Consider the following 12,892-nt stretch of genomic DNA (forward strand, 5'->3'; position numbering starts at 1 on the left):
ATATTTTTTTCCTGGTTTTTGTTGAATTATCTTTGTGTTTTCTTATAGCTCATTGAGTTTTCTCAAAACAGCTGTTTTGAATTCTTTATCTGCTAGACTGCAAGATTTTATGCCTTTGTGCTCAATTATTGCAGGATTATTGTTATCTTTTGGTGGTGAAATGTTTTCTTGATTCTTCATGTTCCTTGTAGTTTTGCATTGCTTTCACATTTGAAGTAGCAGATGCCTCAAATCTCTACTAGTTGTCTTCAGATAAGGTTATTGATCCTGTTATATCTAGGGTTCTCTCTGACTCTGAACACCTGCTTCTCACTTCTTGCGCCTTCCTGTGGCAGAATTCTTAAACTTTTATGTCTTCTCTGGTTCTTTCAACTCATTTGGCTAGCTAGTGGAAATCTGTCGTCCAGGCATTTATTGTGTGTTTTCAAAACTATTCATTTGTACAGTGTACCTTATTTACACTTTCATATACACCAGTTATAATAGCTATTGGTGTATATGTAAAATAAACCTGTGAAATGAAACTAACATTCTCATTTTATCATAATGAATTAAAACTCTCCTAAAATAGTTTACATGATATTCTTCACTTCTCGTTTTCAGGATATCCTCAGAAAGAATAGAATAGTCACATAAAGTGTAGCTGTTCTTTAAGAATAGCTCTTCAAAGATTTCATACATGAAACTACTTGTTGAATGAATATTTATTAATAAAATTTTTTTTTTTTTGTTTTAGATTCTGGTTCTTTAAATTTGCTGCAGCAGTTGCAATTATTATTGGGGCCTTCTTCATTCCAGAAGGAACTTTTACAACTGGTAAGAAATCTTCTTTTTTCTTTAATTGTGTGATGTTGATATTTTATAAGGAAATTGAAATAATTGTTGCCTGGAACTGTAACTATTTGTTCCCCCCCCACCCCCTCGTTGGCAAAATCAAGGCATTATGTAAACTTTTATTTTTCCTTTTGTATATTGATTGTGAAAATGAAATAATGAAAAGTGAACCAGTCACTCATTTGTGGTTTTTTGCTTTTTTTTTTCTTTCAGTGTGGTTTTACGTAGGCATGGCAGGTGCCTTTTGCTTCATTCTCATACAGCTAGTCTTACTCATTGATTTTGCCCATTCGTGGAATGAATCATGGGTTGAAAAAATGGAAGAAGGGAACTCAAGATGTTGGTACGCAGGTAAGCTTTTTGTCTTACAGAACATCTTCAAGATAGCTGAAGTTTGAAAGTGAGAACAGATATGTAGACTATGGGAAAATCACGATTTTTATGGTATAATTTTCTGTGAGGAGGTTTTTAGCTTAAGTTTGTGAGTGGCATCTTATCACATTATATCAGCAACTTTACTTGTAGAGAGAGTTTTTGGCATGTCAACTAGGAACATACCCAAGAACCAGGAAATAATCCAGAAGACCATGAATGGCTAAAATAGAAGTTCCAAAGCCTATTGCTGAATGCATGTATATTTTACAGCCTAATTTCCTGGGAAGCCTACAGAAGGTTAAAAGTAAAATATTAAAGGGACGAGGACTGCTAGAAATAGATGAACAAACAGTGGTACAATTCTTAAACAGCAGCAAGCAGGAAAAATAAAAAAGCAACTCTGAAACATTTTGCGTAAGTGCAAAGAATGCCCTTATGTGTAACTAACACCTAAGGGAATTTTTACAGTAGTGTTTTAATGTTTATTTATAATGATGAGCTTGAGTCCTGTGCTTATGCTCTAAAACAGGGATCAAACTTCAGATGCTTACAACAGGTAACAAAAATGAGGGAGGAGAACCAGGTTTAAGTGCATTTTCAATCCTTTTGCAAATAGAAGGGACTGTGATGAATTGGAGAGTGTAAAGGCCTTTATCTAAAATGCATATAGCTACTGCTCAGTTCCATCTAGTAGTTGCCTTGTGGAAATGTGAACCCAGTGTTGCTTAACTTTTCTGATTTTTCCAAAAGAAGCCATAAATCTGGATTTTTATGTGAAATGATCTGAGTTTCAGCTAAAAAAAAAAGAACAATTTTTTTAAAAAAATCAGTGAAAGCTAAATCCAGCATGTCTGCTAGCTTCATATTTTCTCTCATACAACTAATTTGTGGTATTCGATCTCAGTGGTTAAAATAAAGGGTTTGGTATTCAAAGAAATGAACTTCGATCATTTGGAAAATTTACTTATATAGAATATCTCATTTTTTAATGTTAAATCTAGTGTAAGAGTTTCTGCTTTGTTCCCTACTATATCCCTAGGGCCTTTGTAGGTATTCAGTAAATATTTGTTTGATGGATCCCCTGTCAGTGAGGCACATCGACATAAATACATGTATATTAAGCATACATTAGCACAGAAACTAAAACGTGTGTGTGTGATAGAAGAAACTTACGTTGTCTTATTAAATAATAATGACTTACTCTTGAATAATTTTTTTTAAGATTTTAGTTGATGAGGAAAAGCATTGTTTTGCAGGCAAAATAATTTTCTTAATGCCCTTTACAACTGAATGATTATCATTCTTTAAAAACCTTAATATTTCCCTCCTAGTTATTTTTCTGTATTTTGAAAATAATGGCTAATACATCTGAATGTGTTTTGGAAACTCTATCAAGATCATAGTATGTTACTGTCCTTGAAAACACATCATCATAATGAGCTATATATAAAGACTATAAAATTCTTAATGTGATAAAGCTCAGAATATCTTTACCTGCTTATATAGCCTGTGTAATGCTGACACAATGTTAGTTGCTTAAAGTAATATTTTTGAATGAAATAAGATTGCTTGTAAAATGAGCCATATGCCTAATTCCTAATATTAGTGATAAAATCTAATTGTCCAATGTGTTTCTTTCACAGCTTTGTTATCAGCTACAGCTCTGAATTATCTGCTGTCTTTAGTTGCTATCGTCCTGTTTTTTGTTTACTATACTCATCCAGCCAGTTGTGCAGAAAATAAAGCGTTCATCAGTGTCAACATGCTCCTCTGCCTTGGTGCTTCTATAATGTCTATACTGCCAAAAATCCAAGTAAGCTTGGATTAGTTCATTAATGTTTATGAAGCTTCTATTTTTTAAGTTTTCCTAAATCTTGAATGATAACAATATTTTTCTGTTTTGCTTATTTTTTTGTAGGAATCACAACCAAGATCTGGCTTGTTACAGTCTTCGGTAATTACGGTCTACACAATGTATTTGACATGGTCTGCTATGACTAATGAACCAGGTATGTTCGTTTGCTTGGATTTGTTTCTTTTTAATGAATCCTACAGCTTTTCTTTTTTCAAAGACGGTCATTTTGTAAAATTAAGCTCACAGAGAAATGAAGAGAATGGGAATAATACTATTTTCATCTTTGATGTATTGCTATATTTTTTCACTTAGTTTCTTCTTTCACTAGCAAAACTATAAGAAATTATATGAAAATTATAAGAAATATACCTAATTTGTACAGTGCATATGATAGTATACGTAGAAGGAAATAAGAGCTGTTAAAATGTTTGTTGATTCTACTGTAAATAGTATAGTTTTTTTCCACCTATTATTTTTTGTCTGTGATTACCTTAAAAGTGAATATAATTAATTGGTCTTTGTAATCTTTTTATAGGCCAGTTTTATTGCATTCTGTGGGAGTAGAAGCCTGTATATGTCATTTGCAGTGAAACAAATTAGAAGTTAATAATTACAGTCGACCCTTGAACAACAGAGTTTTGAACTGCACAGGTCCACTCATCCATAGATTTTTTTCAAATATATGTACTGCATTACTACACGATCTGCAGATATGAATGGCTGGACATGGAGGCCAGCCATAAAATTATATGCAGATTTTCGACTGTGTGAGGGGGTTGATGCCCCTAATCCACTTGTTGTTCAAGAGTCAACTGTACTATTTTTTGAAAAGGAAAAAAATGGTCTTTCTTTCTCAGAATAAAGAAAAATTATAAAATGTTTTCTGAATCTTATATTTCATTGAGTTTATAAATTTTATAGATGCTTTATCACTAGTTGGAGAAAATTTTTTTTTTTTTTTTTTAGTTTACTAGAGAAAGATTCCTTATATTTGTCCAGGTAAGTGTCTAGAAAAAAACTAATAGTAATTTGCTTTAGGGATTATCCTTATATGAATGGCTTAAAGATAAAAAACATTTTTCATTGATAAGGTGGCAACTGACATATCTGGCTTTGTGGGAGGAAAACATGTGGGACACTTAAGTGGATACCAACCCTATTTAAATTCTTTATTTACGGGAGTCAAGAAGCTGAATAAGCATTAGGTCATTATGCCTTGTTTGCTCATTTCCACAAACTATTTGCTAAAATTCTAGTAACTGATTTTATGTATAAACTATATAACAGCGTAGTTTGGCAAATTGATAATAACAATAGTCATTTTATTAAGTTTATCTCACACTTTGTAGTAGAAAAGCCAGTGCATTTTAGTTTAGAATATCTGAATTTTATTCTTTACTTGAGCTTTTTGCTTTAGAGGTCGTCTAAATTTCACCAGTTTCCTGATCAACGAAAAGCTTAATGTCTCAGCTCCTGCATGAGGTTGAAAATGGTTTTCCAAGTACGTCTATAAAATTAGCACTATAAAATTTTTATAAAAAGGTCTCTATAAATAAAGTTGTCTTAAAGTATTTTTTTGTTTGTGCCTTTTTCTAACAGAATGTTTTGAATTTGCAAGAGTATAAGAGTTAAAAAGAACTACATTGTGCTCTGAAAAAAATTTTATACTATTCTGAGATTTTAATTTGACCTTAATTTACATTATAGAAACAGAGTGCAACCCAAGTCTACTGAGCATAATTGGATATAATACAACAAGCACTGTCCCAAAGGAGGGGCAGTCTGTACAGTGGTGGCATGCTCAAGGAATTATTGGACTAATCCTCTTTTTACTGTGTGTGTTTTATTCAAGGTAAGAAAAATTATGGATTTTCATTTTTTTAAAAGTCCAGCTATTACTCATATATGAATCTTTAAATTCCCCATTTTTTTCCTTCTCTCTTCCTAAACTGTCTTCCATGCAGCATCCGTACTTCAAACAATAGTCAGGTTAATAAACTGACTCTAACAAGTGATGAATCAACATTAATAGAAGATGGTGGAGCCAGAAGTGACGGATCACTGGAGGATAGAGATGATGTTCACCGAGCTGTAGATAATGAAAAGGATGGTGTCACTTACAGTTACTCCTTCTTTCACTTCATGCTTTTCCTGGCTTCGCTTTATATCATGATGACCCTTACCAACTGGTACAGGTACTTATATTTTATGAAAACTTTGCATGTGGAAACTGATGGCTTTTTTGTGATTTCATTGTTAAATGTGGTATGGAGTACTTTTTAATCCTCCAATATATTTCAAAATTTACAACTAAATGAACAGTGAGATCAGTTTCAGAAATGCAGGCTTTATTTCCTTGCTTCAGCAATAACAATCATTGAAATATTTCCACATCTTGAAGAGACTGAAATAAAGTTTCATGAAACTAACACATTGCTTAGGGAAATACATGTTGACAGTTGATCAAACACAATGCTTGCTTTTCTTTTTAATACTGACTAACCAGTTCCCAACATAGTGCAATAAAAAGATACCTTTCTTTTGTTTTGTTCAAACTTTGTCATTAAAATGTTTGAAGATTTCAAAATTGAGATGTGAATACATTAACATAGATGGATTCTTAGAATTCTTCAAAACTAATTTTTGTTTTTTTATCACTTCAAAACTAATCTTTTTGAAGATTAGTTAGTTGGAAGATAGCGGTTTATATTTTGTTTTTAAAAATTCTAATTTTGTCCAAAGGACTACTGAAAGATTTAAGATTCAAGTTGAACTATGTGGTAGGGCAGTTGTAGTTTTAATAATTTTTAATGCATAATATCCTTAACAGTTTGTAAGAGGGCTCTGAATACCATCAAAAGATGTAGAGAGAAGATTATTCTTTGCTTTATTTCTTTGAGAGCAGCCTCTACCAGCATTTATTGTTGAAAAATACATATATTTTAAAATTCCTACACTGCAGTTTCTTAAGGTATACGAACCCAAATAGTTCTCAGTAATTCACAGCTTTGCCTGTCAGGTTAATAGTAAATGTTAAGATTAGATGAAAAATATTTTTGGTATGTTTCATCTACATAAAAGTCAGCTAACTTTGGGATGTATTTCCTTCCCAGTTTCTTAAATCTGAGAAGGTGGAGGGGGTTCCCATATACACTCTGAACAGATTATATTCTTTATAACATAAAGACTTACCAATTCTAAACTGTATGTCTTATTTATTTATCTAGAGGTCACATTCCATTTCTCTATCTCGTAATTAGTGAGCCAGAAAAACAAAGATTTTCTGAGTATTATCTAAAAGAGCTATTTCAGAGGCCTGTGTCCTCTACTCCTTTAAAGAAAATTGATTTTACCTTCACATTAGCTATCAAAGTGGTGTGGAAAAGCAAGGCAACAGATAATTAGTCCAGCAACTATATATCTGTTATCACAAATTATATACAAAGAATATTTCTGAAGTAATGAAGCCTGATGGCTTGATGACCAATAATCCAACCTCTCCCCCCCTTTTTCTTCCTTAAATCTTAGGTATGAGCCTTCTCGTGAGATGAAAAGTCAGTGGACAGCTGTCTGGGTGAAAATCTCTTCTAGTTGGATTGGCATTGTGCTGTATGTTTGGACACTGGTGGCACCACTTGTTCTTACAAATCGTGATTTTGACTGAACGGGACTTCTGGCATGAAAGTCTCACTTTGATCATCACTTATTTGAAATTAACAGTATTCCCAACTTTTGTAAAGTTGCGTATATGTGTGCTTCCCATGTAACTTCTCCAGTGTTCTGGCATGAATTAGATTTTACCGCTTGCCATTTTATTCATTATAGTCTTGCCAAGCACATTGATAGGTGTTTTAGATTGAAGCAGAGTTTTGAGTATGTTGGTGGTGGTAAGTTAGGAGAAGTGGACATTGTTAGGTTTATCCTTTGCTCAGTACCTGTGAAAAGAATAAAAACAGAACTGCTTGACAGTTTGATGTTTAAATTGTGTTATAACTTAAGCTGTTTTAGAAAAATACGAAAAGAAATTTATGGCTGCCTTCTGAAATATTTGATGCCTTGCCCTACAGGATACTGCAAAGAACATGGCTATCCTAAAATTTTACAAACAAATCAGTTAAATGCCAGTTTTCTAAAAAATCTTTTCAGATTTTTCCCTTGATAGGAAGAGAAGGAACTTACACAGGTGTGGAATGTTTGATAGACAACAGTGTAGCTTATGGTGGAGACTGAGATACAGAGCTTTCAAAGAAAGATTGCTGGTGGTGGGTACTAAATTGGATACCCAAGGTGGTTTGTAATGATTCCTGGGTAGGGATGGCCTTCCATACTTACATAGTGAACTTTGTTTTGGTCATTATAAACACATGCAGATGTGTTAAAATGTGTTCAGTGGGTTCAGTGGAGTGATTAGGAACTCTGAAGGATTTAGACAAAGGCCTTGAAAAGCATAATCATGGGTTAGAAGGAAGTTGAAAATCACTTGGAAATTTGTTTTGAAAATCAGAGTTGATAAACTTTTGACAGAACAGGAAGAAACTGCAAAATAGGCTTCAGTAGACAAAGTCTCATTTAGTTGTCTCATTTAGTTTTCTCATTTAAAAAATGAAGAAACTGGGCTTCCCTGGTGGCGTAGTGGTTGAGAGTCCGCCTGCCGATGCAGGGGACATGGGTTCGTGCCCCGGTCTGGGAGGGTCCCACATGCCACAGAACGGCTGGGCCCGTGAGCCATGGCCGCTGAGCCTGCACGTCCAGAGCCTGTACTCCGCAACAGGAGAGGCCACAGCAGTGAGAGGCCCGCGTACCGCAAAAAAAAAAAAAAAAAAAAAGAAACTGAAGCATAGGCTTAAACACAGCTTATCAGCGGCAAAGCTGGGAAATCCCAAGTCTGTCAAAACAACTGGCATTCTTTCTGCCATTCAAAAATAATTACTATTCAAATATATGCATAATAGATTTTACACCTTGTGAGTGGTGGATAATTTATGTGATGTGAGTTGCTGGTGTCCAGCATGCCTTCTACACACAGACAGGCCAGGAGAATGATGGACTGCTGTAAACCCCTGCTTACAGTATACTATACAGTTCAAAAGATGCTTTTGTATTTGCTGCCATCCAATTGAAATATATAGATTATAATCTTTCAACCTGAAAATCAAGCAGTATCAGTGTTAACTTAGGTAGAAACTCTTAGTTACTTGTGTGATTAGTGTCTTAATGAATCTTAAAATCTACATTTACTTCTTTTAAGATATTTATTAATGTGAATGAAGTATAACAATTTAATTTCCCACCTGTGTTGATATTGTGTTCATGATTTCAAATGGCTGTGTTCTATCTTTAAATAAATGAATTCAGAGAAAGTGTGTGGTGTATTAATTCTTTAGCAGTTTGAATTTAGGTGGTATAATATTCAGATCTACTTTCTTCCTGTGTACGTGACACTGAGGGTTAACTGACCATTTTCTGTACTGAAAAACTGAGTTGTTTTTAAGGTGATATTTACCCTTTTGGTCCTCTGTAAGAAACTCCTGAGTGGATCTCAAAGGTAATTCAAGTGGTGTTCTCCTAAAGAACCTTCAGGAGGGAGACCAGTTATGTTTGGAAAATATTTTTAATTCATTTGATTGATAGATACTCTACACTTGCTGTGTCCTCCAGGCATTTTTTCCCTGAGTGGCCAACTGATGCTTCTTTCTCTGACAATTAAGATAGATCGTATTAAAAATAATAATAATAAAATGCTCTATTCCATAACAATGAACTATCAGGAAGAGAAATTAAAGAAACAATCCCATTTACCTTTGCATCAAAAAGAATAAAATACCTAGAAATAAACCTACCTAAAGAGGCAAAAGACCTGTACTCTGAAAACTTAAGATGCAGATGAGGGAAACTGAAGACAACACAAACAGATGGAAAGATATACCATGTTCTTGGCTTGGAAGAATCAGTATTAAAATGACCATACTACCCACAGCAACCTACAGATTCAGTGCAATCCCTATCAAATTGCCAATGGCATTCTTCACAGAACTGGAACAGAAAAAAATTTTAATTTGTATGGAAACACAAAAAGCCCCGAATAGCCAAAACAATCTTGAAAAAGAAAATGAGCTGGAGGAATCACGTTCCCTGATTTCAGACTATACTACAAAGCTACAGTAATCAAAGCAGTATGGCACTGGGACAAAAAGACACATAGATCAATGGAACAGGATAGCCTGGAAATAAACCCACACACTTGTGGACAGTTTATGACAAAGGCAAGAATATACAATGGAGAAAAGACAGTCTCTTCAGTAAGTGGTGCTGGGAAAACTGGACAGCTACATGTAAAAGAATGAAATTAGAACATTGTTTAATACCATATACAAAAATAAAATGGATTAAAGACCTAATGTAAGACCAGGTAATAGAAAACTCCTAGAGGAAAACATAGGCAAAACACTGACATAAATTGCAGCACTTTTTTGGACCTGTCTCCTAGAGTAATGGAAATAAAAGTAAGTGAATGTGACCTAATTTAACTTAAAAGCATTTGCACAGCAAAGGAAACCATAAACAAAAGACAAACTGGAGAATGGGAGAAACTATTTGCAAATGATGCTACTGACATGGAATTAATTTCCAAAACATACAAACAGCTCATACAGCTTAATATTAAAAAAAAAACCAATCAAAAAATGGGCAGAAGACCTAAATAGACAACTTGTCACTATTTGGCCATTGTTCCACCCTTTTTAGTACTATCCTGTTCCAGAGAGACAGACCAATAGGGTATGTGTTTGTATGTGTGTGTGTGTACAAATTACAGAGGCTGACAAGTCCAAAATCGGGCTGCTTGGGTTCGTTTTGAGACTGCACAAGAGGTATTACAGAAGCTTTGGGCTCAATCTAGTAAGTCAAGGTTAATATCAGCAGTGAAAAAATCAGGTTGATTTTGATTCAACACTTTCATGTGTTGAAAGTGGCACTTCACTTCTATGATCTTTCCCAAAACCCATAATCCCAGTCTAATGGGAAGAAACATCAGGTAACCCCAAATTGAGGAGCACTACAAAATATCATGCCAGTACACCTCAAAATTGTCAAGGTCTAGCTTATTTGTATTGTAGTTACTCTGTTTGAAACCAATTCCCTGAAATTTGACTTGCTTTATGGCCTAATATGCAACTGATTCTCAAAATATTTCATGTATGCTTGATATTTCAATTAGGCTCTAATTCTCAAATGTAGCATTTTATGTATGTTCATCATGTGTCATTTTCCCAGTCTGTGGACCTTTTGTTCTCACACTTCAGCCTCTAAATTCCTGAGTATATACCATCCCTATGAAACACACAGTGACACACCCCAAAAGAACACTTAGCTGTAAGTCACAGGCTCTCCTGTGGGCCTACTTGTATCCCACTGAGGCAAAAGAAGCTTGGAGGTGGGATGAAGATGAGGGGTACCCTCTAAAGTATTCATACTATGCTATTTGTTTTCCAAACAGCACACAGACTTTCTGCAGTAAACACAAGTTAGGTTACTTTTAAAGGAATCAGTTTCCAGATGTTCAATTTCCATGCGTACATGGAAATTTCCTAAAGTTGATGCGCTTGAAAAGATGCCTCAGGACAAGGCATCATCCCTCTTAACAATTACTCTTTTCACATTAGACAAAACAAAGGATATATAATACCTCTTAATTCATTCTGAGTCTTAATACCAAGGCACTTTGGATAAAACCGCTAAACACAGAAGTAGAGACAATTTTAAATATTGGTAAGAGAACGACACTGGTTTAAAAAATCCTTAGGTGATTATTTCTTTCAATGAAATTGAATCAGGATGATCTAATGAAATTACCAGCTAATAAATTTTAAAATACTTAGTGAATTCTGAAGGACTTCAAATAATTGAGTGACACTGCTGTAACAAAATCTCTTCTTTGTATTATAAAAGTTTCTTAGGACTCTAAAAACAAAAAAAATTGATGCTCTTATTATATTGATATAAACTTACCCCCAGATAATAAAACATCTGGGGAAAAAAAAATCCCTGAGATCTGTTCACCCCACAAAAAGATGTATTTCTGGTAAAATTTTACTTTGTATGTTTAACAGTTCATCAAAATTTGGACTATATTCTATTAACAAACACTAAAATCTCTAACAGATCAGTCCCCCAAAATTCAGAGACAGAATATAATAAAGGTTTGTCCCCCCCCTCCCTGCCCCACCTGAAGTCTAAATGAATATCCAGGATTGATGGGTGGCTCTCCTCTAAGCGGCGATTCAGGAAGCCAGGTTTCTCCCTTCTCCTGTGTATACTCCGAAGCCACATACTCCTCTGCATCAAGCTAGTAGATGGGTAAAAGGTGAGGAGGGTTGCATGGGGGAGATGTTCACAGACCAGACCTGCAAGTTCTGAACATCACTTTTCCTGATTTATTAGAATTACATAGCTACCCTGTTTACAAAGGTGGAAATAATCTAACTGCATGATAGGAAATGGTTCAGCAATCAGTTAACAGTCTCTGTCACATACGTTTATACTGTTTTAATCAACTGTGTATTTATAATTGGAGACAAACTTTAATGCTTAGAATCTTAAGGTTACAGAATAAAATTTCAAATTTTGTTGCAGAGAAGTGCAACAATTATCTTCAATGTATGACTGTCACGCATAATAAAAGTAGGATAAAATTCTTTGGAGGAAGTGGAATGGATGATGAAGAACATCAAATCACTATGGTATTTAGATTCTTTCCAATACATTTAAAAGCACGTAACAACTATTTTTTAAAATGGCAGTATTTAACACTATCCTAAACTCTTCCCGAATACTTAAGATGAAAAAATTTAAATGTCACCTTAAAAAGTACTAGGAGGTATAAGGTTTTCAAAATTATTTTTTAAATACTTCTAGAGTTATCCCCAAAGGAGAAGAAACTTAATCATATCCCACAGTGAGGAAGGGAAGCGAAAAAGAAAAAGCCTCTGAAGCTCTCTTCTCAGTCTCTAAGCTCTTCACATCTTAACAATCTCTAAGAAAGTGACCTCTAAAGCTCACGCAGAAAACTGTTCTGGGTTCTTAAATTAGTTCACCAAGATCCCACCGTCAGAGCCAAGTATTTTAGGATCTGCTAAGGAAGGGTTTCTTATCCCTCTGTGCTACGCTTTATTTGAAATTTTACATCACAGTAAGAGAGTTCCAAGATACTGAGACTATAACCAACAGGAAGGCCATCTTGGCAATTGCTCACCCAACTGCCCTAGAAAATATTCAGATACTAGCTCACTGCTTTCAGTCCTCTGCTTGAAGGTACAATTCTTCAAGTGATAGTGCCCTGGCCTTGCATTAAGTCTAATTCTTCTGAGCAAGTGTTCCAAAGGAAAGAAGTGATTTAACTGTTTCTCTTATCTTCTCTCAGGGCAAAAATTATAGGCCCTTGGCATCCAGTGATAATGTTCTTACCTAATTTGGGACAACTGGAAGCATACTTTTCTCAGTTCTTTATTAGCAACATAGAAAGCAAGCCAGCATAATTTTTAAATTTGGAGGCATTAAATTTCTTCCTTGTTGCAATACACAGTCTATCTTCTGAGATGAGGCACAAAGATCTTGGTATGACTCATATTAAGAATAATGGATAACAGACAAAGTTTACAGTTTAAGTCTGTCTACTTCCTATGAAAAGGAAAAACTGTCACATGGATGTCACCTCCAAAGAAGACACATAACAGACACTAGTACGCAACATTCATTATATTTATTTTACTAAATATTATGCTTCAAAAAAACACAAACAAACCAGAAAACTTTTACTTAAAACTAGTCCAG

The 12,892-nt window shown here is 34.5% G+C and overlaps 1 protein-coding gene across 1 annotated transcript in view; it reads left to right on the forward strand.

The window, feature by feature from the left end:
• The window catches only part of SERINC1 (serine incorporator 1), a 31,770-nt gene extending 23,857 nt beyond the window's left edge, over positions 1-7,913 (forward strand). The window contains exons 4-10 of the mRNA XM_082856010.1: positions 737-816; positions 1,048-1,185; positions 2,853-3,022; positions 3,128-3,218; positions 4,772-4,916; positions 5,029-5,259; positions 6,593-7,913. Of these exons, the coding sequence (XP_082712136.1) occupies positions 737-816; positions 1,048-1,185; positions 2,853-3,022; positions 3,128-3,218; positions 4,772-4,916; positions 5,029-5,259; positions 6,593-6,728 (991 nt within the window). The 3' untranslated portion in view covers positions 6,729-7,913. The remainder of the gene's footprint in view (positions 1-736; positions 817-1,047; positions 1,186-2,852; positions 3,023-3,127; positions 3,219-4,771; positions 4,917-5,028; positions 5,260-6,592) is intronic.
• The last annotated feature ends 4,979 nt before the right edge of the window (positions 7,914-12,892 follow it).

Source organism: Leucopleurus acutus, assembly GCF_964270905.1.
Source record: "Leucopleurus acutus genome assembly, chromosome: 15".
NCBI classification, from domain to species: domain Eukaryota; kingdom Metazoa; phylum Chordata; class Mammalia; order Artiodactyla; family Delphinidae; genus Leucopleurus; species Leucopleurus acutus.